This window comes from Pristis pectinata, chromosome 11 (assembly GCF_009764475.1).
Source record: "Pristis pectinata isolate sPriPec2 chromosome 11, sPriPec2.1.pri, whole genome shotgun sequence".
In the NCBI taxonomy this organism is placed as follows: Eukaryota; Metazoa; Chordata; class Chondrichthyes; order Rhinopristiformes; family Pristidae; genus Pristis; species Pristis pectinata.
Genome location: NC_067415.1, coordinates 10,195,734 through 10,222,426, shown reverse-complemented (window position 1 = coordinate 10,222,426; position 26,693 = coordinate 10,195,734). Strand labels below are relative to the sequence as shown.

General features: G+C 40.9%; 1 protein-coding gene across 1 annotated transcript in view; it reads left to right on the top strand.

Moving 5' to 3' along the window:
* The first annotated feature begins 501 nt into the window (after nucleotides 1-501).
* LOC127575921 (CD99 antigen-like protein 2) overlaps nucleotides 502-26,693 on the top strand; it is a 72,079-nt gene continuing 45,887 nt past the window's right edge. Inside the window, exon 1 of the mRNA XM_052026159.1 lies at nucleotides 502-782. Within this exon, the coding sequence (XP_051882119.1) occupies nucleotides 722-782 (61 nt within the window). The 5' untranslated portion in view covers nucleotides 502-721. The remainder of the gene's footprint in view (nucleotides 783-26,693) is intronic.

The following is a 26,693-nucleotide window of genomic DNA, read 5'->3' as shown; positions in this document are numbered from 1 at the left end:
GGTCAATTCCTAATTTTAAATTTGTTGATGGATTTTAGTCAATTACAAGTGTTATGGTGCAAAGGGGGGATATGGAATAAGGTGAGAGGTCAAGTGTATTTGGCAGGGTAATGGGTACTGGCTGGGCCAAGGGGTGGGGTTATTGGGGGTTACAGAGCCAAGGATGGGTAGATGGAGTGAATAGCCATGCTCAAATTGAATGGCGGAACAGGCTGGTGGGGCTGAGTGGTCTCCTGTTCCTATATTGTATTTTGGTTGTATTGCGTGGGGACTTAGATCACTTAGGCGAAGGATACATATTGACAGCAAACAGGGTGGGACTTGATTGCTACTGGGCGCAAGAGCCGCCAGCAGAGACCCTGCCTCATGCCAAACAGCACCCCATAGCATGCAAGGCGATTGGTCAAGCTGGAGACTGTTACTGGACTACTGCGCTGTCAGCCAGATTGATTGACAGGTGCTGGTGACTCACTCGGGCGGAGTTTCTATTTAGCTGCAGAATAGTAAGGAGTGTGCTTCGGTGTATGCAAACGACAGCAGGCACGCAATAAATTGCTCTATTAATAGTTGTTTTTTCAGAAAGAGGGAGCGATTTTTTTTTGCCCAGCTGGTCCGTGGCAGAAGTGTCTCAATTTGACGCCTTCGATTGAGGAGAACAGTTTAAAAGTCGCTGATCTGAAAGAGCAAAAAGTTTTTGTGTTGGAGCAAACTTTTGGAAACTATGTCGCTTGTAAGAAGTATCTTGTTCATCGGGCTGGCGTTTGTCTTTGTGAGGATCAAAGGTAAGATTTTCCTTGTAAGTTGTGTATCTTGTATATCGAGGAAGCGTTTTCCTTGGGCGTGGATCCCTCCTTGCAAAGATCTCCGTCCTATCACCTGTAGATTTCATTGTTACAGGGTTCCCAATTCCTCCTCGTGAATGCCTATCCCATGGTGGAACTGATTTCTAAAGACATGTAAAATGTTCCGATCTTAATCTCCCGCGAGATCCGCGGAGATTTTAAATTACTTAACGTGGATTAAAATTGTGGGTGGTGGCGAACTATTTATAAAACAAACTCCTGTCTCCAAAAGTTGACTTCAGTGTCTCTTTCTTTGTGGTGGCTTCTGGATATCTCTGCAGAGCTTTTTAGGGAACGTGCATTTGTGAATTTGCTTTAATAAAATCTTAGTTTAGCTTTTGAAGGCTTGTCGCCTGTGGTATGAAGGAGCGCATCTAACCTGGGAGTTTCATTTACCTCGCCCTTGCTTGTCTATTACACTGCAGAGATGCCTCATTTAATAGTCGCGTCACAACAGTGACTACTTCGATAGTATTTGATTGACTGCAAATAAAAAAGGACTTGAAAGACTCCACAGAAAGCGTAGAATTGTTGTGGTACAAAATGAGGCAATTCAGTCAATCTAGCCCATGCTAACTCTTGTAGAGTTAAAACCCTCGGTCATATTCCACTACCCTTGGTGGAAGTTTTTTTTCCCCTCGAGAGTCACTTACAGCCCTGATCGTCGCCCCATTCTCTCTCCCCACCCTTGCTGGTAGTCAGTTTAGGTCCATATTCTGCTCGCCTTTCTTAAAACATTCACCCCCCTCTTTCCCCCCCCCCCCCAACTTTCGTGTGTTTTGCCCCAAATCTGTTGAGCGAGCTAAGATGTCTCTCTTTGGAGAGAGGGAGGATGAGAGGTGACTTGATAGAGGTGTACAAGATGATAAGAGGCATAGGTCGAGTGGACAGTCAGTGACTTTTTCCCAGGGTGAAAATGGCTAACACGGGGGGGCATAATTTTAAGGTGATTGGAGGAAGGTATAAGGGGGATGTCAGGGGGTACGTATTTTACACAGAGAGTGGTGGGTGCGTGGAACGCACTGCCGGCAGAGGTTGTGGGGGCAGATACATTAGGGACATTAAAGAGACTCTGAAATAGCCACATGAATGATAGAAAAATATGGGGCTATGTGGAAGGGAAGGGTTGGATAGATCTTAGAGCAGGATAAAATGTTGGCACAACATTGTGGGCTGAAGGGCCTGTACTGTGCTGTATTCTATGTTTTCTCTCCCTGTCTTTGGACTACTGATTGGAACAGTGGTCCTATTTAAACTCACCATTAAACTTGCCTTGGAGTACTGTGTAGAGTTTTGGTCACCCTGTTATAGAAAAGATGTTATTGAACTAGAAAGAGTGTAGAAAAGGTTTGCCAGGATGTTGCCTGGACTTGGGGGCCTGAGTTACAAGTAGAGATTGCGTAGACCAGGACTTTATTCCCTGGAATTTAGGAGATTGAGGGGTGACCTGATAGAGGTATATAAGATCATGAGGGTCATAGACAGGGTGAAAGCACGTAGTCTTTTTCTCAGGGAGTGGATGCTAAAAACAAGAGGGCATAGGTTTAAGATCAGGGCCAGAGATTTAAAAGGGGCATCAGGGGCAGCTTCTTCACGCAAAGGAATAAACTGCCAGAAAAAGTGGTTGAGGTGGACAAATTAGCAACATTTAAAAGCCATCTAGATAAGCACATGGCTAGGAAAGGTTTGGAGGGCTATGGGCCGAACGTGGGCAGATGGGACTAGCTCGCTGGGCAACACAGTTGGCATGGAAAAGTTGGGCTGAAGGGCCTGTTTCCGTGCTGTATGACCTTGTAAATTTCAATCATATCTCTCATTTTTTTGCTTTTTCACAGGAATGCTACCATTTAATTTTGTAGCAACAATTAGTTTACTGCCATCTCTGGAATTCATGCCTGGGTGTAGGTCACCTTGCAATAGTTTCCATTTCTACTTGTCTTTCAGAAGTTGGTGGCAGTGTGCTTCATAGCAACCCCAGTGTGCCTCATAGCAACCTGTAGAGTGGAGGTTACTGCTCTGGTGCGGTCTGGAAGATCTATAAGAAATCAGGCCAATAGTTAACCATGTGACCCCCTTATGCCTAAAATGACATTCAATTAGATTGCACCTGACTGTTTTCCCTAAGCATTGATTTCCCCTATAGACAAAAAATGTGTCACTGAGTCGTAGAGAAATACAGGACGGAAATGGGCCTTAGGCCTACTGAGTCTGTGTCAACCATCAAGCATCTATTTTTGCGGTAATCCTACCTACCCTAACCCATGTTCTGATTTGAGTATACTCAATAATTCAGCCTCCCTACTTCTATGTGATAGTGAATTCCAAAGATTCGTGGTCTTCTGAGGAGTAATCCTCATGTTCCCCACCTTGTACTGAAATTGTGCCCCCTAGTTTTGGATTTTCCCCCTTGGGGGATTTGTCCTACATTTATCCTGCCATGATCTAGAATTTGATACTGTTTTGAATGCTTCTCATTCCTCCTAACTTAGTGTGGGCCTAACCAGATCAGCAGATGACTAGTTTCCCTTCCCTTGTAGACCACAACCTTGGTTTTGTATAACTTGCTTATTTAAATGGAGTTTTGTGGCTGAATCGTAGCAGGGCTCATTTAGAGTTGGTGGGTTTGTTGAATCTGCAGTTAGCTGGGTCTGTAACAGCCGTTTACGTTGTGGTTATGTTACTGCGCTAGTAATCTGGAGATTATTTGCTTCAAATCCTACTGCAACTGTTAAATTCATTTTTTTTAAACTGGAAATAAAAATGCTTATTAAAGTGAACATTACTTTTTTTTATCTTGCAACTATTTATGTATTTTTTTTACATGGGGAAAGAAAGCTACTTCACTGGTCTCCTCCTAGAAAACCAAGCCCTAATTCCCTTCATGTTTGTGAATGCCTGCTTCTTTCCAACTGCCTTAAATGTGTTACACCCTCTGAAATGCCTGTCTGTCTTTCCTGGGCCAATGCGTTTGCGTTTCTCTGGTCTGGTTCCTGCTGCAAACTCTGTACCAAAACAATTCTCATCAGGATCACTTAGAGGTGCCACATGATTGTGTCAAAAATCTTCTCTCCTCCTCCTTTGTGATCTGCCTATGACACATTGAAAACACCATCCTCTCCCTATGCCTCTTCTGTTGTCCAGAACGGCACTGACTTAGCTTTTGGTCTTGTCCTTCTGTGGTACTATATTAAATTTTATATAATATAGTACCACAGAAGGTACTATATTATATAAAATATATAATATTGTTCTTCTGTTTCTTAACCGCAAATGGAACATTGCATCTGAGCCATACAAGTACATCTATTTTTCAAAGATGCACAACTACTGTTTCTCTTTATCTCGTTCACAATTTTACACCTTTTCTCCTTAACTGCAATTTACTGTCCCAATCATTGTGATCATGGAGGCAAAGCATTTTATTAAAATTGAAGAATGTCTTTTATCTCCACATCTGTGACGATTGTTTGGGTATCGGATAGTTCTTCAGTCATTCCTCTGGGCTCTATGTATTGGTAAAACATTTTTTATGTTCCATGATTTATCTTGGTAATTCTTAGGCCTTTTTAAAAAAAGCGTTGATTATCTTTCTTCCTGATGTGAGTCTCCTGAATGAAAATAATCTGAGCATTTAATCTATTAAAAACTTTAAAAATCTTCTTGCGTTTAAGTGGATTATTTAAGCCATTAACGTTCCATGAAATAAAATTAATAGTCTTATCCATTTTAACAGATTAAACAAAATATGGTATGTAAAGGGTTAATCTTAATATTTCCAAGTCTTACCAACAGGAAGAAGTAAAAAAAAATTCAAAGAGGAAACAGATGTGACGACAATTTAGAAACATTTGTAGTTTAGCCCAGAAGAAAAAAAACGTAAAAACAATCCCACCCCCCTCCCCCAATGACCTGAAAACTGGCCAATAGGCAGCCAGTAAACTACCCCCTAATTGAACTAACCCCTGTTCTATTGGTGGCAGTAGTCCAAATTGAAAAAATATATAAACTACCCATGTTTTGTCTTAAAATGAACAACATAATACAAACAGCGATAACAAACTCACAACATAGTTGTGAGATTGAAACAGAGCCAAAGGGCATTAACAGCCGACAATTAAAAAATACGGTTTAATAATTATTTCGAAAAGAAAGCAAACGATCAGTTATTTTGTTAAATTCTTAATTGTTATTAAAACAAGACATTAAAAATATTAAAAGAAGAAAAAAGAAAGGTTTAAATCTAAAAATTAATTAGATAATAAAACAAGTAGGTAGTAAATCAAAGGAAAAACACTGTGTCTCTTCTGCAATTTCTTAGCTTCTAAAATTAAAAGCTAATTCAAAAGAAAATTCCCGGCCCCTTGAATAGATTCAAACCACTTACGAGATTTATCAGGCAGCGTAATTCGCAGCCTTGTTGGGAATAATAATGCAGCATGATAATTGCTTTGATAAAGACGAGCCATAATTGGTTTGTAGGTCAGCCTTTCTTTGATAACTTCTGGGGTGTAATCTTCAACTATTCGAAACTTCCATTGTTTAAATTGATTCTAAAATTCTTTCATATATTTGGCAGAATAAAAACCCAAGGTTATGTAAGAAATATTTACAAACATTAAAAAAGGATGGTGGTTTGGCCTTGCCTAACTTTAGATTATATTATTGGGCAATTAATATCAGATATTTAATTTTTTGGATACAAGATTCTGATGTAATTCAATGCCCCAAATGGGTATGCCTTGAGCACCAATCAGTTCTTGACTTTTCATTAGTTTCTATTTTAGGTGCTTTGCTCCCTTTTGCACTTACCAAGTTAAGTAAACATATGACTAACCCAATTGTTAAACATACAATACGAATATGGTTTCAATGTCGTAAATTTTTTGGATTGAATAAATTTAATTTGTCAAGTCCCATTCAATCTACTTTTTTCTTCCATCCATCCAGAGTTGACTCAGCTTTTTCCATATGGAAAGGAAGGGAATAGTATGTTTTCGGGATCTATTCATTGATAACTGTTTTTCATCTTTTGAACAATTGTCTAATAAATATAATTTGCCAAGATCACACTTTTTTCGATATTTGCAGATTAGAAATTTTTAAAAAATTACTATACCCTCTTTTCCGACACCTTACAAAATTGAAACTACAGAAAAAATTTTAGGTCTTAATCCTTATCAAAAGGGCTTGATAGTAATAATTTATGATTTAATTATGAAAATACGTCTAGAATCATTAGACAAAATTAAGAATGAATGGGAAAGTGAACTCCAGACATCTTTACCTACAGAGACTTGGAAGAAAATTCTTCATTTAGTCAATACATCTTCAATGAGTGCCGGACACACGTTAATACAGTTTAAGGTAGTCCACAGGACCCATATGTCCAAAGATAGGTTAGCTCGTTTTTATAACCATATAAATCCTATGTGACAGATGTAAATCGAATGTGGCTTCTTTGACACATATGTTTTGGTCCTGTCCTCTTCTGGAAAAATATTGAGAAGATTTTTAACATTATTTCAAACGTATTGAAGATTGATTTACAACCTCACCCTATCACTGTAATTTTTGGATTACCAAGGATAGAGTCTGGCCATTTATCTCCTTCCGCTAACCGTATGATTGCTTTTGTTACATTAATGGCCAAACGATCCACTTTGCTTAAGTGGAAGGATCCAATACCCCCTACTACTTTTCAATGGTTTTCTCAAACTATATCATGTTTAAACTTGGAAAAAATTAGGAGTGGTACTGTTGATCCTTCGCTTAAATTTGAAGATATTTGGAGTCCATTTATTCAATATTTTCACATGATGTAGATCCCCTTTCAATAACTTTCCAACTTGGAGGAACGGACTTGACGACATAATATTGCTCTGTTTCTACTGAGAAATTTTAGCCTAGTTTTTTTCTTTTTTTGTTGTTTGTTTTTTTTTGAAAAGTTTTTTTTGTTTAGTTTATATTGTTTATAATTTTTTTATTGATTTGGGTTTTTTAAAATTTATATAATAAATATTTTTCTTTCCTTTTATATTATATTCATTTACTAAGAGATCGTTGGATCTACAGATTTTTTTATATTTTATTGTTCTTTGTGATTATCTATGCTATGATTGTTATCCTGATCTCTCTGTATTACATATATAAATATTGATGCTATATATCAATCTGTATTAATTTGAAAACTAATAAAAAGATTGGAAAATAATTCTTATGCCTTTTTCTGCTGCTTTGTGAATTTTTTTTTAAATTTGCTCATTTCATTCCTGGACTTGGTGCGGTGTTGCACTCTTGACATAGAGTAATAGAATCATCTGACACTTGCTTCCCTTGTGACCCTGTATGCTGCTTGGAGCCTGATCCCTTCCCTTTGTGAGAATGTCCTTGCTATGAAATTTCCCGTATGCTCTTTGAAAAGCTTTCACTGCTTGGTACCTTTTCAAGCAACTCCTTCCAATCTTAAGAACACAAACTGTGCCAGAGTACGCCACCTGAGCTATTCATGAAGATCTTCTCCTTTCGCATCTTTTCCCAGCACTGTTCCCATATCCCATGATTTTTTTATATCCATAGGTGTATCAATTTCTGATTTGAATGAACCCAGTGACCAAGCCTCCATAGAAGTGAATTCCAAAATGTTTACCACCCTCTGAGTGAAGAACAATGTTCCTCTTCATTCTTAAACTGCCTCTCTCATTGTCAGACTCCTTGGTCTTGGACATCTGCCTTGAATCTAGCCTGTCGAACCCTTTCAGAAATGTTGTAAGTTTGATGAGAGTTTCTCCCAGTCAGTCTGCTGTTGACAAATCACAACTCGGCTCAGTAAACTTGGCTTTGTGCTGTTGGGCAGTTTACTCCTGGTCTATCTTTGCTCCTTCGAAATATCTGCTAAATTACCTGAATTACAATCTCAGTGTTTCCAATTCCCCATATATGACCCCTAAAAATAGGTACAGATGAATCTTTCTTTTTAAAGAAAAGAAATTCTCATGAATACACTGAAGAATTCTGAGCTATCTGTCTTTTAAACGCTGATGCCACCTCAGCTATTTCAATGTGAGTACAATGGAAAAGCCACCAAATTGCTGTACGTTTAGGTGCCTGCCCATGATTTGCTGAATTTCGGATGAGTTTGGCAGGCTGTGCCTATGGCAAACTCCATGCGCCTTGTCGATCTTAATATGGGGAAGTCCTTGTGTGATTGGCTCCCATATTTGTATCCAATCTAGAGGATGTGGGGGCTTTGGGGAGGGTGCAGAAGAGGTTCACAAGGATGTTGCCTGGATTATAAGATACCATTATTAGTCACATGTACATCAAAACACACAGTGAAATGCGCCTTTTGCGTAGAGTGTTCTGGGGGGCAGCCCGCAAGTGTCGCCATGCTTCCAGCGCCAACATAGCATGCCCACAACTTCCTAACCCGTACGTCTTTGGAATGTGGGAGGAAACTGGAGCACCCAGAGGAAACCCACGCGGACACGGAGAAAAAGTATTTGCTACGAGGAGAGGTTGGACAAACTTGGGTTGTTTTCTCTGGAGTGTCAGAAGATAAGATATCTTTATTAGTCACATGTACATCGAAACACACAGTGAAGTACATCTTTTTGCGTAGTGATTTGGGGGGCAGCCCGCAAGTGTCGCCACGCTTCCGGCGCTAACATACCTTGCCCACAACTTCCTAACCTGTACATCTTGGGCAACCTGATAGAAGTGTATAAAATTATGAGAGGCATAGATGGGGTAGGTAGTGTTAAATGGAAATGTTAAATACTGGAGGGCATAGTTGAGTGGGGGAAGGTTTACAAGAGATTTACATGGCAGGATGTTTTTACACAGAGTGGTAGTTCCCTGGAATGTGCTGCTAGGGGAAGTGGTTGAAGTAGATACAATAGTGATGTTCAAGAGGCATTTAGACAGGCACAAGAACATGCAGGAAATGGAGGGATATGGACCAAGTGCAGGCAGATGTGGTCAGTTTAGATTGGCATCATAGTCAGTACAGACATTGTGAGCCAAAGGGCCAGTTCCTGTGTTGTACTGTTCTGTGTTCTAAATGTGGAGATAGCTGAGAAATATTACTAGGGTTCTCCATGTCAGACAGCGGGGAGAAAATGTGTATTCAATAATAATTATCTGTGTGGTCTGCTTCATCATCATCTTTATAAATGCATCAATACTTCTCCCTACCCCATACAGGAAACCACAGCTCAGCACTATATTCTTACTCATTGCCAACAGCTGAATGAGAGAGCCTGTTCCTTCCCGGGGTCTCTTGGTAGGCTCTCGCCACTGGGGGATTCCAGTGCACTGGTACATCTCTGCAGAGTTGGGATCACTGAGGGGAGGACGAGAGGTGTGTGTTAGTGTGGCCTTGCCCAATGTGGTTGTCTTCCAACTGGAAGCCACGGATACAGTCAACCCCTTCACCCACACCCACACCCACACCCACACCCACAAACTATAGCTGGGTGATAGAAATTTGCCCTTGCAGAGATCTCCAAAAATTTAAGGTGTGGAATAAAGTAAATTCTCTCCTGCAGAAATTATGTGGGGTGGGAAGTAAATAAAATTTATTTTTTTTTCAATTGGGGGTTGCCTGTACTTTGCATTATCCCTTCTCCCAGCCATTACTGCTTCTTTAATATTGTGAGCCTTGCCCCTTCTTTATTTACCGTTCCTCCCCATTATATCTCAAATGAAAACCTACAACTAAGCATTTGAACTGCTCTTTCTATACTCCATAAAAGCTGCTGATATGCATCCATGTGCCTATCCTCACTCTGTGACATGGAGATATAAAACAGTGAAGCTGGAAAGGGCCATTTAGTCCTTTGTATCAGATCTACAAGTCAACAAAATCATGGCTGATCTTTTACCTTAGTTCTTCTTTCCCACACCAAACTAAGTCAAAGTTGAGTTTATTGTCACATGCACAAGTACATGTGTGCAGAGGTGCAATGAAAAACTTACTTGCAGCAGCATCAGAGGCACATAGCATCATATAAGCAGTGTTCTCAAGAAAAACAAATTAAACATAAAATTATACACAATTTTTACAAGAAAGAACACTATTAGAACAAAAAAATAAAGTCTAGTTTAGTACAATGTTGCTAAACTGTAGTGATTGGGGTTTTGCCAGTTGGTTCAAGAACTGAATGGTTGAAGGGAAGCAGCTGTTCTTGAACCTGTTGTTGTGGGACTTCAGGCTTCTATACCTCCTGCCAGATGGTAGCTGTGTAAAGATGGCATAGCCCGGATGGTGGGGTTCTTTGATGATAGCTGCTGCCTTCTTGAGACAGCGCTTCTTGCAGATACCACTGATGGTGGGGAAGGATGTGTCTGTGATGTACTGGGCAGAGTCCACCACTCATGCAGCTTCTTGCATTCCTGGCATTCGAATTGCTAAACCAGACCATAATGCAACCAGTAAAGATACTTTCAACAGTACATCTGTAGAAATTTGTCGTAATAGCCATTGATTCTGTTAAAACTCTATCAACCTATCTTGTATATACGGTACTTAACAAGTGAACCTCCACAGCCCTCTTTGGTAGGGAATTCAAAAAATTCATTGCCACTGAGGAAATTTCTGTTCATTTTAGAGCTGAATCGATGAATCCCCTTGGCTTGAGATTGTGACTTGATTCCAGCTACTCCAGTTGGAGACAAGTTCAACTCGGTAATAACCACATCAAACCCCTTGAGGTTTCTGTACATTTTAATGAGATCACCCCTCAATTCTTCTGATTTCAAGAGAGTACAGGTCCAGGCTGCTTAATCTCCTTACAAGATACACCTGCTATTCTGGCAAACCTTTTGCTGTATTCCCTCAACACTCATATATCCTTGGGTTAGGAGACGAGCTCTGCATGTGTTATTTCAGCTGCAGTTTCAGTGCATTCAGGCTGATTCGGTGTATGGCTTATGTTGAAATGTGTGTACCATTCCACAACTGTTGTCTTTTTTTTATCCTCCCTCTCTGGAGAAATTGCAACGACAATGTCAACAATCTTGCAAAATAGCTCTGACTTCCATTGAATACACCCTTTAGGTGGGGTAAGTGGCTTGGGGGGTAAATAGAATACACATTGTTCAGTGTTGGAAGAACCATGGTGACTTGTGCATTCCAGGGTGCTTGAGAATGTTGTCTGCATAGTTATCAGCAACAAGTCTTGCTTTGTACTTTTACAATGGAATTAATACTGAATCATGGAGCAACACACACACACACAGAATGCTGGAGGAACTCAGCAGGTCAGGCAGCATCTATGGCGGGAAATAAATAGTCGACGTTTCAGGTTGAGACACTTCATCCAGACCTGATGAAGGGTCTCGACCCGAAACATCAACTGTTTATTTCCCTCCATAGATGCTGCCTGACCTGCTGAGTTCCTCCAGCATTCTGTGTGTGTGTGTGTTGCTCCAGATTTCCAGCATCTGCAGAATTTCTTGTGTCTCCCTAATACTAAATCATGTAGTTTTTCCCACTTTGAGCTTCTGTTGCATAATTATTAGACAAGTAGGGCCCAATGGTTTCCATCTGTTCTGGTTTTGTATGTAATCACAGAGGAAGCTATGACTGAGGAGAACCTTAATGAACCCATTTGTTTTCTGGATGCAGGGTGCACCTCCCAGTTTGTCCTATTGCATTTTATTTTGTGTACTGTGAACCGATGTGGGGATGGGTGAATCAGAAGATGATTCATGCCCCTGGTGATCCTCAAAACATCTCCTTCATTATTTAATATCAGACTTCCAGGTAGTGTAGCAGTTAGTGTAACACTATTACAGCGCCAGCGACCCAGGTTCAATTCCTGCCGCTGTCTGTGAGGAGTTTGTACATTCTCCCCATGTCTGCATGGGTTTCCTCCGGGTGTTCTGGTTTCCTCCCACATTCCAAAGACGTATGGGTTAGAAAGTTGTGGGCATGCTATGTTGGCGCTGGAAGAGTGGTGACACTTGCGGGCTGCCCCCAGAACATTCTCAGTAACGCACAAAGACGCATTTCACTGTGTGTTTCGATGTACATGTGACTAATATCCAGCCATCCATCTATCTAATATTAAAGTCTTCCTGGTCATGGTATTAATAGATTGTCGTGCTTTGCTTCAGGAACAGCTTCTTTCCCATTGCTATCAGACTTCTGAGCCAGTCACCTTTCACATCCCCTTCCCAGTGGTGCTGCCACGATATCAAACCCTTAGTTCTATACCCCTTACATTATTGTCATAGGACATAAAACAGTACAGCACAGGAACAGGCCCTTCAGCCCACAATGTTGTGCTGAACTAATTTAGCTAATGACATCTAATCCCTTCTGCCTGCATTTGGTTCATATCCCTCCATTCTCGGCACAATCATGTGCCATCTAAGAGTCTCTTAAACACCTCGACCATATCTGCCTCCGGCACCACCCCTGGCAGCACATTTCCAGGCACCCACCATGCTGTCTTTCTTTTTAGAAAAAAGAACTGCCCTGCATATCTCCTTTAAACTTTTCCTTCCGTCATCTTCAATGCATGCCCTCTAGTATTAGAATTGAATATTTTACTAGTATCATAACCTTAGCATTTCTTTTTGCACTACTTCAGTTTTGTACTGAAGTAGTGCAAAAAGAAATGCTAAAGTTATGATACGATTAAAATATTCAATTCTGATACTAGAGTTAGTATTTTGCACCATTCCATTGTCTTATACCTGTTGTATTTATTATTACCATGTGTACTGTTTACTTTGAGCTTCATGCAAGCAAGGAATTTCATTGCACCCTGATGTATATGACTATAAAGTAATCTGAATAAGCAGTACAATATCCTTGCTGATGACTGCAACTTCAGGGATGTGGATGTGTACAATTGCTGTTGACTTTTTTGCTGTTCATGCATTACCTTTTGACCACTAACAAAGTAGGAAAATATCTTTTTGAAAGGGAGGTAAGTGGTTTTTTACATTTGCAGTTAGTTATGTAGATCTGCAATTTAAAATGCACATTAAAGGAAAAATGCTTTCATATGATGGTTTGCATGTTTCTTTAAGGATGTCCCAAAGCACTTGCAGCCAGTGAAGTCAATCTGTAGTCACTCTCAAAGATAATGTAGCAGCCAGTTTCTGTGTAGCAAGCTCCAATCAACCTCAGTCTGATGACAACCAAGTAATGTTGATTTTGTGGATAAATATTAATTGGGTTATGACACACAATATGAGCAGGAGTGGGTCATATTGTGTCTGTCCCACCACTGTGCTTTTCTGACCTTGGTTTGTTTCCACTTTGCTGCATGATCCCATGATGCAGGATAACTGCCTTCGCTTCAATGTGGTCCTTTGAGATCATTTTACTTCCACGTGAGAGAGCAGACTGAGGTCTTGTTTAATATCTCATGAGGGGAAAAGAAAACTTCTTCAACTTTGTGCTCCTTTCATGCCTTACTCAGCTGGTATCTGTCAACATCTGTCATAAAAAATATTCCAAGACCTTGCTTGTGCCACACTTTTGGGAAGAGTTCCAATGACTCATGAGATATAAAAAGATGCTTCCTCTGTCTTAAATGGGTGACTCCTTATTTTTTAACAGTGATCTTGATTCTAAGTTCTCCCACAAGAAAAAAAGCATTTTCTCCTCATCAACCTTGTGAAGACCCCTCAGGATCTTGTACGCTTCATTTTATCCCCTCCACTCTTCTGAATTCCAGTAGGTACAAGCCTGTCATGTCTAGCCTTGCTTGTTCCACATATTAGTGGAGTAAATCATCTCTTAACTGTTCACAATGCATTAATGACCTTCCTGAAATAAGGAGAACAATTCTATAGACTGTCCCCAGTTAACAAATGGGTTCCAGTTTTACAGATGTCCATAAGACAAGAAGATAAGTATCTTTATTAGTCACATGTACATCAAAACACACAGTGAAATACATCTTTTTGTATAGAGTGTTCTGGGGGCAGCCCGCAAGTGTCGCCACGCTTCCGGCGCCCACATAGCATGCCCACAACTTCCTAACCGGTACACCTTTGGAATGTGGGAGGAAACCCGGAGGAAACCCACGCAGACACGGGGAGAACGTACAAACTCCTTACAGAGAGTGGCCAGATTTGAACCTGGGTCGCTGGCACTGTAAAGCATTACACTAACTGCTACACTACCATGCCTGCCTTTTGTCTGTAAGGCAAAAAATACACAAAAATCCCTCAATATGGTACATGTCCCTCCATAGTATTGCAATGAATGGTGTCAAAAGCACATAAGACTGATAAGAAAGAACACTTATTAAAAGTGGAGAGGAAACGAGTTCTGTTGCACGTAGGAGCGAATGTATGTATTCACATCAAAGATCCCCACCATCCAGGCCATGCCATTGTTTCGCAGCTACCATTGGGCAGGAGGTACAGAAGCCTGAAGTCCCACAACACCAGGTTCAAGAACAGCTACTTCCCTTCAACCATTTGGTTCTTGAACCAACTGGCAAAACACTAATCACTACAGTTTAATAACACGATGACCGCTTTGCACTAAAATGGACTTTTTTTTGTTCTAATTGTGTTCTTTCTTGTAAAAGTTGTGTATAACTTATAAGCAGCATTCACAAGAAAAACATATGGTGCTATGTGCCTGTGATGCTGCTGCAAGTAAGATTTTCATTGCACCTGTGCATGCATGTACTTGTGCATATGACAATAAACTGGACTTTGACTTTGGAATTTAATATTATGGGAACTTGTTCATTTGTAGGAATGTTCATAAGTTGGGTGTTCGTAACCCAGGGACTGTCTGTATTGCACAATACTTTGGATATTGTCTTGCTAACGTCCTATATAACTGATCCATAGCCTCCTACTTTTATTGTTTACTGCTAATAGGATTAAATATAATATTCTTAATTATTGTAGTAGCTGCATACTGGTCTTCAGCTAATCATGTCCAAAGAGACCTGGATCCCTATATCTGAGCTTTGTAGTCTTTGTATCTCCAATATAAATGCAATTCTCTCTTGTACAAATTGGAGTTTATTTTATTTTTACAAGCTATAATCAAAGTTGAATCTGAAGAACTGTCAGTTTATTCATGCTATGATCATACATCCTGAATCCCCACCTACACAATTGCGTAATCCATGTGACCCTATTCTTGTTACGGCAACTTCTCCCAGTATCACAAGCCAGAAAATTTAGGAGTTTGAACGTTAAGGTCGTGGTCATAATACACAGAATTCTGCTTCCTTTCTCCATTTCAGGGTCACAGCCAAGAAAGTGGAGACTAATTTCAGCACTTTGAATGCATGTTCTGGCATTGTCAATCTGTTTACAACCTTGGTCAATGCACCTTATCGTAAATAATCTGTTGTTTAAACAAAATGTATACAAGCACAATCATTCCCCGATTTGGTTTATTGATGGAGCACTGCTGCATGACTAAGAGTTTATAAAATGTCAAATGGTCAACACAGAATAATATTAATGTGGCAGCATTGTGTATCCTTCCAGTAATCACCCCCATGAATAACCGCTCCTATCCAAATTCTATTGTTAGTATTTCCCAGCCTCCTAACCAATGAAAACATTCATCTGAACTTCTCTTGGGCAATGCCACAAGTTGACTTGCCGTAGCATAGGTGTGTGAACCGGATGCCCTGATTGACGTACCTGAACATCAGCAGTCCATTAGGGGATGGATTTTTAGGAATATTTCAGTCATTCAGAAATTGCCAATGAACTAAATGTTCATTTGATATTTTTTTCTAGTATGTAATTTTAAGTGTGACATTGCTGGAGAAAGATTAAAGTTAGGTGAAGTAATATTTGGATGCAATACAGCTTTCTGGGGGAAGGTTACTGGACAAGTACACGATGCCCTAGCATTAATATGTTTCTCTGATGGTTGCTTGATTACTTGTACTGCCTGCCTATAATTGAATCTGGAAATGATTATGCCTGAAAATACATTTTAACAATGGAATGTTGATATTTGGCTACATAGGCTTGGGGCAGTAACACATTTCCAATGCCAGGATAACATCTTGAGATGCTTAAGGTCTTTGATTTCCTTGTCTGTGGCTCTACAATGAAGCAAATTCTGTGTACAATAACCATTAATATTCAAGCTTCCTAATCTCTTGTGATATAGGGTGAATTTTGTCTTCATAGGAACCTGAAGACTTGGATTATGTGTTCATGTCGTGTGGGGATTGTGGATACCCTATCACAGCATGAGTAATTGAGCTTTTCTTGACTGCAATGAGCTGGTTGTAAATACAGACCATTTTTACCTACTCTAGAGGCAACATGTTTGCAATAATTTGAAAGGACCATGACTCTTTAGGGAGGCTTGCACATTATTCTGTGAAGTAATATTCTCTTAATATTAAACAATGGGACATATCTCCAGGGGCACTCCTGGCACAACAGCATTCATTCGTAATAGATTGACTGACATTTTGGGCTGTGTCAAAGGCCAATGATATTCCAACTTCCTGGTTTGTCTCCAACGGCCAGTTTGAGCACCTGGTTGCTTCCCTTTCCCCCTCCCCCAGGACGTTCTCAGTAACGCAAAAAAAGACGCGTTTTGATGTACGTGTGATAGATAAGATATCTTTATTAGTCACATGTACATCGAAGCACACACTGAAATACATCTTTGTTTAGAGTGTTCTGGGGGCAGCCCGCAAGTGTCGCCACACTTCCGGCGCCAACATAGCATGCCCACAACTTCCTAACCCGTACGTCTTTGGAATGTGGGAGGAAACCAGAGCACCAGGAGGAAACCCACGCAGACATGGGGAGAACATACAAACTCCTTACAGACAGTGGCCGTATTTGAACCTGGGTCGCTGGCGCTGTAAAGCGTTACGCTAACCGCTGCACTAGATAGATAGATGAATAAATATCAACCTGGGCTGCTTCTTTCTTCTCCCTTGGTTCACCTTTCCTGTCCCCTCCCTTTATCTGGTTCTACCTCTCTTTACCCTCCCCTCTCCTCTTTTTCTTCGCCCCTCCACGTGGCTCCATTAACCCACTATCCGCACGTCAGGTTCCACCTATCACCAGCCAGCCTCTGTCTCTCCCCTCCTTCTATATACTGGCTATCTTCCTTCTACACTCTCAGTCCTGATACAGGGTCTCGACCTGAATTGCCAACCATCCTTTTGCTGCTTGACCTGCTGAGTTCATCCAGCAGTTTATTTTCCTCCAGCATTTGCAGTCTCTTATCTTGGCCTGGTCTGCGATGGGTGTCGGAAACAGACAAGCTTAAGCACTGTTGGTTTTCTTCCTGTTTACAATAATCCAAGAACCAGATGATTTAATTCAAGGTTCCAGTTCTTGAGCTGCTTTGGCAGGATTTGAGCTCCTGTCTCCGTGCTAGTCATCCTGGAGTCTTTGATTATTAATCCATTATGCCACCCTACTTGTTTGGTGGATGTAATCATTGATCAATAGAAACTGCACTGGATTCTTGTTATTTGAGATGGAGGTGATGTGGGTTGTGAATTCCAGAGACTGAGACGTTCCCAGGTGACCCATCATTAGGCAGTGATGGGCTTCTGTAAATGTTAATCTGCTGATGGAGCTTACTGGGGAAAAATAAATCTTGGGGTATGATTTTTGGCTCTCTGTTGCATGACAGGATCTGTGCATGATGCTCTTTGGAAATTTGGTCTCCTTCAAGTCATTTGAACTGAATTTTGGAAACGAGCACAAGATACACTAGTTCATTGTGACTTAGGACCAATTTCTGCCCTCTTGTCAAGTTTTAAGTGCAAGGGTATTTGAGAATGTATAAAGACCCATTAATGTGGAAATAACTCGCTGCATTACCTTAAGTCTTTTGTTCGTATTGTTTACATTCTGTTTGCTTCCGCTTGTATTTTGACCTGGAGTAACTTGATGTCATTCTCTGGTGGTTGCTGACTCCTAGCAAGTCTTTTGCTTCTGAGACTGAAGTGTTGATAGAAGATACTTTATTGCAGCTTCAATCCAAAATCTGAGGGACTTTATTCTTTGTAAAAAGAAGCAGTATTGCTTTTGCACACTTTTCAACCGATGAAGCAGTGTTTTGATGATCTTGTGATTTTTTTTTTATTTTTGTGCTTCCTATTCTGAAAATTCAGTCTCCTTGTCAGCGATCCCTGCTTGCTAATACAAGCCTGGATAACAAGTACCGGAAAGCAGTTCATCATGCCTATCATGAATAAACAATGGGGTTCTTATTTAATCAGAATGGAGAGTATGATATACCAGGCACAGATTGGATAGTGATCCAGAAGGGACTGTTTCTGTTCTGACTCTGTGGTTGAGATAAGTGGCGGCTTTGCCTGTGACACATTTTTCCCCTGATTTTAAGTTGGCTTCCTAGACCATTCAGAGGGCAGTGACAAGACAGCCACATTGCTATTGGTCTTGAATCCTATGTATAATAGACAGCAAATTACCTTCTCTGAAGGACTAGGAAACCAGATCAGTGTTTTTTCACCAGTGTCTCAGCATTATGATGATTATGATTGCTGATGGGAGATTTTTATTCCAGATTGATTTGATGGCTTAGGTTTAAATATCCCAGCTGTCATAAGATTTGAACTCCTCTGCAGATCGATGGTTGAGGCCTCTGCCTATTAGTTCAGTAAAGCACCACAGAGTAAATAGAGAATCTCTTCCCATTAGCAGAAGGACCAGGGATATGCATCTCAAGTGGGCAAAATATCTAGGGGTATCATTAGAACTCTTTTAGTGCAATGAGTAGGTACAATCTGAAATGCCTTGCCATAAAATGTGAATCCAGGTTTAATTGTGGCTTGCCAAAGAAAACTAGATAAATAATTGAATGCGGGACTGTAGACAACTACTAAAGGGATTGCTCTACAAAGAGATAGCATGGACTCCATGGGTCAAAAGGCCGTGTTCTCTGTGGCAGGAGTGGTCATGTGGTGTGAATATTGCATCTATTCTGTTTCTGTGTACATTGCAGTATGATAAAAGATATTAGCAATCAAAGTCTGGTGTCAAAACTAAAGTAGGAAAAATAGTGTATTTTTCTGTTCTGCAGCCACATCCGAGCTGTCTGAGGGGCTTCTGCTTGATTGTATTGTGTTTTTGATGAATACTTCTGGTGTACTATCTGCATTCGAATCTGATCCTATTCTACCTTGTGCTATCTGTCCACAAAGTTTGAGTTTTAGCATTTTCTGTTTGACCCATGTCATCTATCCTTGTGACGTGCAGTTCTTTGTTGCCAGGAAGGAGATCAGTATTTTATTGCACTCATTTATTGTACGTGTTACTCATATTGACCTTGAGTTTGTATCTAAACAGAGTTGCTGTTGACTACATTCGGGTCTTCTATAAACATCGTGCACAAACTGTGAAGGATTGAGTCATTCTGTGATCACGAAGCACTGTTTATTTTGTCCTTTGCAAACTTAAGTATATATAGAAGAAAACTATGGTTTGCATATTACATTATGTGAATGAAGTATTTAATCTGCTGTCAATATTATAATCTGGTGAGATGCAGGCACGGTAGTGTAGCAGTTAGCGTAATGCTATTACAGTGCCAGCAACCCGGGTTCAATTCCGGACAGTAAGGAGTTTGTACGTTCTCCCCGTGTCTGTGTGGGTTTCCTCCGGGTGCTCCGGTTTCCTCCCACATTCCAAAGACATATGGGTTAGGAAGTTGTGGGCATGTCATGTTGGCGCCGGAAGTGTGGCGACACTTGTGGGCTGCCCCCAGAACCACTCAATGCAAAAGATGCATTTCACTGTGTGTTTCAATGTACATGTGACTAATAAAGAAATCTCATCAGGTTTTGTTTTGAACAACCAGGTTCTACAAATAGTGAATGTGATAAATGACTGAGGAGGTTCTCTAATTTGGTGGGGGATAAATGTCAGTCATGGTACAGTAAATAATTGTTGGAATTTAATGGTCCAGCTACCTAATGATACAGCTACTGTTGCACATCGGACATCTGTGGGTTGGTTTGAGTGGGCTCCCAGTGTACTGAGAGCACCTTACGTGACTTTAAAGTTGCATGGTTCAAGGAGTGAGTTGATGAGCTTGCTGCGTGATAATGGGGATTGTGCGGTTGATATTGGGACTTCCCCAGAATCATCCTTCCTGTCTTTTTTTCGATGAGCAGAGCAAGAGAAGAGGACTTCTGGTGTTTTAATTTTGGTTCAGTTTAGTTGGGGTTTTACAGTTTAAGTGTTCTGGCAAAATTGTGTATTTCATTTATTTAACAATCCCATCATTCAAGAGATGCATCAACCTTTGGTCTCTCTGTGTAGCACAACTAAATTGGTAATTATAACAGTTCGTGCATTGTATCTTAATTATCACTACTGGAAAAACCATTCTCTTCCACGTCACCACAAGCTTTTTATTTTGGTTTGCTCCATGGCTGCCTGCGATTTTGTTCTTCTAGCCTTTATTGGAATTGGATTATTATTGTCCCATGTACTGAGATGCAGTGGACAAACTTAGTGTTGCATGCCATCCAAACAGATCATTTCAAAACATCAGTACGTTGAGGTGGTACAAAAAAAAGCAATAACAGAATGCAGAATATGGTATTGTTATTGCACATCGGACATCTGTGGGTTGGTTTGTGTGGGCTCCGCAGTGTACTGAGAGCACCTTGCATGACTTTTAAGAGGAAGTGCGGTGCAAGTGGACAATAAGGTGCAAGGGCCATGACGAGGTAGATTGTGAGGTTAAGGGTTCACTGTACTCCACAAGAGGTCCATTCAAGAGTCTTGTAGGATACAAGCTGTCCTAGAGCCTGGTGGGACATGTTTTCAAATTTTTGTATCTTCTGCTCGATAGAAGGGGGGAGATGAAAGAACGTTCGGGGCGGGAGGGGTCTTTGATTATGTTGGCTGCTTTCCCGAGGCAGCGGGAAGTGTAGACAGAGTCTGGTTTCCGTGATGGACTGTGCTGTGTCCACAACTCTGCAATCTTGTGCAGAGCAGTTACCATCCCAAGCTGTGTTGCATCTGGATAGTAAAGGTGCATCAATAAAATCACTGATATTATCAAGTAAAATCACTCTTTTATCAACGATTTAATGCATCTCACAGCAATGGTCTATGAGCATCTGTGAAAGTCTCATGAAGCCTTGAAGCAAAATGAATGAAAACTGTAGATTCTTGCATGGATGACTTTTTTTATTGCTAGCTTGGAGGTCTACTTTTGGTGTGGGGATCGGTGGGGGGCACTTAGGCTGTTGGGGGCTTTTTTTATTATTTAGTTATAATCAAAATACTGAAACATCACTAGGATTTGTATGGGTGTCAGGAGACCAGAATTTCTTTGGTGTATTGGTTTATTATTGTCACTTGTACCGAGGTACAGTGAAAAACTTGTCTTGCATACTGTTCATTACAGATCAATTCATTACACAGCGCATTGAGGTAGTACAGGGTAAAAACAATAACAGGCAGGAAAACCTAGCACTTCTTTTAAACCCTCTCCCTGACACACAGCTCAGTGACCTGGGTTCAATCCTAACCTCTGGTGCTGTCCATGTGGAGTTTGCATGATCTCCTTGTGACTAGCTGGGTTTCCCCCAGATGCTCGAGTTTCCTCTGCTGGTTGCGAGATTAATTGGCTACCTGCATTGGAAATGGGGGTAGTTGATGGGCATGAGAGAGAATGGGTTACGGGGAAATGTCAGGGAATGGGATTGAGAAAGCTCTGAGAGTCAGCGTAGACTCAATGGGAGAAATATGAACATGGCTTGCAATTAGTATCAGCTTAGACAAACTGTCAGAGGGCTGCCTGCTCCTATAGAAGTAACCACATTAAATGGGTCCATGAAACCCATGAACATTACCTCGTTATTCCTTTTTTTCTGCATTATTTATTTGTTTATACAATTTATGTAATTTATAGTAATTTTGTGTCTTTGCACTGTACTGCTGCTGCAAAACAACAAACTTCACGTCATACAAGTCAGAGATAATAACTCTGATTCTGAACTCATTAACTTGCTCCTTCCTGAACCAAACAACTTAAGTGCTCTCGGTACACTGGCGAGCCCACAGATGTTTAAAGTGTTACGGTAGCTGGACCACTGACCTCCAATAAGTATTGGAGTTTTACTGTACCTTGACTGACATTTTATCCCCCGCCAACAGGGGAGTAGAACCTCGTGGTCATACATCTCTCTCACTGCAACTTTCTTTTTATAAAACAACTTGAAATCCCTAGATTAGACTAGTGACAGCAGAATTAAATACTTCATTTACGTCTGAATGTAAATACCATTTTGGTTTCTTTCCATCTTGTGTCCCTGTGACATAATTAGTATCATACGGCCCGGAAATGGGCCCTTCAGCCCAACTCATTCATGCTGACCAAGTTGTCCACTTGAGCTAGGCCCATTTCCCTGTGTTTAGCCCATATCCCCCTCAACCACTCCTGTCTGTGTACCTGTCCAAATGTTGTAATTGTGCCCGCCTCTACCACTTCCTCTGGCAGCTCATTCCATATATGTACCACGTTCTGCATGAAATCTTTGCCCCTCGGGTCCTCTCACCTTAAACCTATGCCCTCTAGTTTTAGACTCCCCAACCCTGGGGAAAAGACTGTGACCTTTCACCTTGTCTATTGCCTCTGATGATTTTATAAACATCTATAAGGTCACCCCTCAAACTCTTGCACTCTAGGGGTAAAAAAAAACCCCGCCTATCCAGTCTCTCCTTCTAGCTCAAGCCCTCCAGTCCCAGTAACATCCTCGTGAATCTTTTCTGCACCCTTTCCAGCTTAATGCCATCCATCCTATAGCAGAGCAAGGCAAAGTTGCTCTTTGCCCTGGCTGTTTTTGCTTTACCATTGTTGTGCTGTATTGCTTACCAACCAATATTGATTTTGATTGGAAATATTGGCCTTAAGTTTTCCTGTGAACTGCACATTCTAGTAAAGGGAGTTTCCTGTGTTATCTGTCCTTTCCACCACTACTGCTATCGGTGAGTATAGGAACTGATACACGGTGAAGCGATTTGCATGTGTATCTGTGTGGGCATGTTTGTGGATGAGCACTGTATATAATCTTGATGCATTCTTGATTTTAAACATGAACACAGCTTCTCTCTAACTGGTACTGTATTCAGGATGTGAAATGAGATGCTGTTGGCAACTAATTGTCATCCAGTGTCATTTTTAGCAAAAAAAAAGGAAAAATGAAAATCAAAAGAACTGCAGATGCAGAAAATCTAAAAATTTAAAAAAACAAAATGCTGGAAATACTTTGCAGGTCAGGCAGCATTGGTGGGGAGGAATGCGTCAAAGACTTCTTGCCAGAACCTGGAAAAGAGCAAATTTAAGTCGTAGAGAAGGTAGGAGAGGGGCAGATGCAACAAAAATCTTTAACTTAGTTTCTCTTTCCTCAGATGCTGCCTGATCTCCTGAGTGGGTGCAGTATTTTTTTGTTTTTGTAATCCTGCAGGGGATGTAATATTAGCTGCTGTTCTTTTTCTAAAAAAAAGCTGTATTCAATTTGCTGAAGGGTTTTATGACGCATTAGGATTTGCTTTTTAATGGCTTCCCATTTAGGGCTTTCTCGATGAAACACTATGCTGGAATGTTGGCTTATGACCAAATGTCCAAATTTTGCAAACAAAAAGCTCTGCTTCAGGTCCTCAATCCCAACTTTTTCTGCTGAGATCTTTTATATTCAAAAATCATTTGCTGTTTTCAAACAAAGCAGATTAAATCGGTGACTTTCAAACATTTTCTTTTTTGGTGATTGACTTGAAACAAATTGGTTCACCTACTCGCTCCGGTAATAATCTCTTTGGTCTGTGTATAGCATTTATTTAAATTGACCTTTTTTTGGTATTTAACAACCTGTAACCCATTGATGGGTCGTGCCACCATTCGCATTTTGGGATTAAATGATAATTTCTTTCCTGTATCCAACCAAAACACTTATTTTCAAAGGAATTAATAATAAAGGAATAAATTGCTCATGATCGAATGGCGGAGCAGACTCGACGGGCTAAATTGCCTAATTCTGCTCTGTCTTCTGGGTTAAATGCAATTACTAAGGTATTGTTACTGTATGTAAACTTTGTAGCAATTGGATTTCCATATAATTTTTGACATTCAAAATATTTAATCAGAGTTTATTTCATAAGATGTTAAAGGAAGTGATTTGAAAATTTGGAGAAACACAAATATGATTTCTGTCAAAATTGAGGATGTGAGTTTTGTTCCCTGTACCCTGGAGCACTGGGAGAAGGAGACCCAGGCACTGCTGTGTACATGAGGTACACCATCACTGGGGAACAAGCACAATAGTTGATCAAAAACATGAATGGAATGCTGGTATATCTCCGGTATTGGATTAGTTGCACTGAACCTCCCAGAAAATAGGTGGAAGGGCAAGTTGTGATGAGCATATTTTGACTCTGCAACGGAATATAGATTTGAATGCTTGGGTGAAAGCTTGGCAAATGGAGTTTAATGTGGGGGAAAGTTTGAGGATCAAAAGGCAGATTATTATTAAAAAGGGAAAAAGACTGCAAATGAGTGAGGTCCAGAGAGAACGAGGTGTTCTTGTGTATAAATCTAAAAATTAGGAGTTGGGTGCAGCGTATAGCTAGGAAGGCAAATTGCATATTGGTAATTGGTTCATTGTTGTCACATATTCAGTGCAAAAGCTTTTGTTTTGCATGCCATCCATACAGATCATTTCAAAACATCAGTACATTGAAGTAATACAGGGGAAAAGCAATAACAGAATGCAGAATATAGTGCTACAGTTACAGAGAAAGTATAGTGCAGGTAGACAATAAGGTGCAAGGGCCATGAAGAGGTAGATTGAGACGTCAAGAGTTCATCTTTATTGTACAAGAGGTCCGTTCAAAATGCTTATGATAGTGAGATAGAAGCTGTCCTTGAGCCTGATGGTGCATGTTTTCAAGCTTTTGTGTCTTCTGCCTGATGGGGAGAAGAGAGAATGACCATAGTGGGAGGGGTCTTTAGTTATGCTGGCTACTTTCCCGAGGCAGCAGGAAGTGCAGACAGAGTCAGTGAAGGAGAGGCTGGTTTTCATGCTGGACTGAGCTGTGTTGGCTTTTATATTGGCCTTTATTGTCAAGGGGTTGGAGTTCACAAATAGGGAGGTTTTGTAACAATTGTACAGAGTGTTGGGGAGGCCACACTTGGAGCACTGCACACAGATTTGGTGCTCTTAACTACGAAAATATGTCATAGCATTAGAGGCAGTACAGAGGAGGTTAACCAGGCTAAATTCATGGGACAAGAGGATTGTCCTATCAAGGGAGACTAAAGATGTTGGATCTGTAAGCTTTAGCGTTCAGAAGAAGGAGGGGTGATCTTATTGAAGCCAATAGTCCTAAATAAGCATGATGGGGTAGATAGCGAGACGTTTTCACTAGTGGGAGAAACTTGGATGAGGGGATAATCTCACTTAAATCTGAGGTGCATGGAAATTTTCTCCTCGCAGAGGGTGATAAATCTGGGCAATTCTCTACCTTTGGAAGGAATGGAACGCAAGGTTACCAAAAAGGATGATACCAGACATTGACATGTATGTATGACTTGCATGCAGAGATGCAATGTGGGGCAACTCATTTGGGGCTATAAACTGAAAAGGGGACTCGGTTGATAGAAGACCTGTTTTCTGTTATCATTAATTTTGAGCCCAGATCTCAGTGAAGTCAGAAGGACATTCTTATGTATGTAGATGGGAACTATTGCCCCCAAAAATCAAGGGCAGTCAAACGTTGAGCCTGAAATTGGTATCTTGGGGGATGGTGGTAAGGCCGTTGCATGATAACAGTAATTGCATACGGATTAGCCATGATCTGACTGAATGTCGGCATTTTCTTGGTAGGCTGAAGGCTGAATATTGCTTCCAGTCCTCTTTCAATGCATCTCCATCAGGCCACAAGTCAGAAAGACCCCAAAAATGCTTGTAGTATGACTTGACCTGGAGACCTCGACGTAGGTCAGAGAGAGCCAATGATGCTCCAAAGAGCCAAACACCATTAATTTGTTCCCCTCCCACCAGGAATTGGAACTTTGGGTCATTTTGGGTACGTCTATGTTCTTCACAGTGCAAGACCCTTACCCAGAAGCAGGCTGCCTTGGACATGTGCCTTGTGAAAGGGGAAAAGGGAAGAGAATATTTATCATTTGATCAGGACCACAACTGCAATGCAAGTGGTTAGCAACACCTGCAAATCCTGCAGTAGTTTCAATGCTACGTTAACAATAGTGGGTTCCTGTGGATATGATTTCACAGGCAGATATCTGCACAAGCATATAAGAGGACACAGAAAATGTTGCTCAAAATGTTTCCTTCGTCTTTTCAGTCAATCTCCTTCCTGTTACTGTGCACATAATGGAAGTTGGATATGACAATGGGTATTGACCTGTAAACTTCACATTCCCTCTTCCGTGCCAGATCCCTGTAACCCTCAATTCTTCGATCCTTCAAGTTCCCCTTCCTGAAGCAATGCTACTGGAGTCCATAGGACCATAGAACAATACAGCACATAACAGGCCCTTCGGCCCACCATGTTGTGCCATCCATCAAACCACCCTCACAGTATCTAAACCTTTCCTCCCGCATATCCCTCTATCTCACATTCCTCCATGTGCCTATCCAACAAACTCTTGAACCTGTCCAATGTATCTGCCTCCACCACCACCCCAGGTAGTGCATTCCATGCACCAACCACTCTCTGGGTGAAAAACCTCCCCCTGACATCTCCCCTGAACCTCCCACCCATAACCTTAAAGCCATGCCCTCTCGTCTTGAGCATTGGTACCCTGGGAAGGAGGCGCTGGCTGTCTACTCTATCTATTCCTCTCAGTATTTTATATAC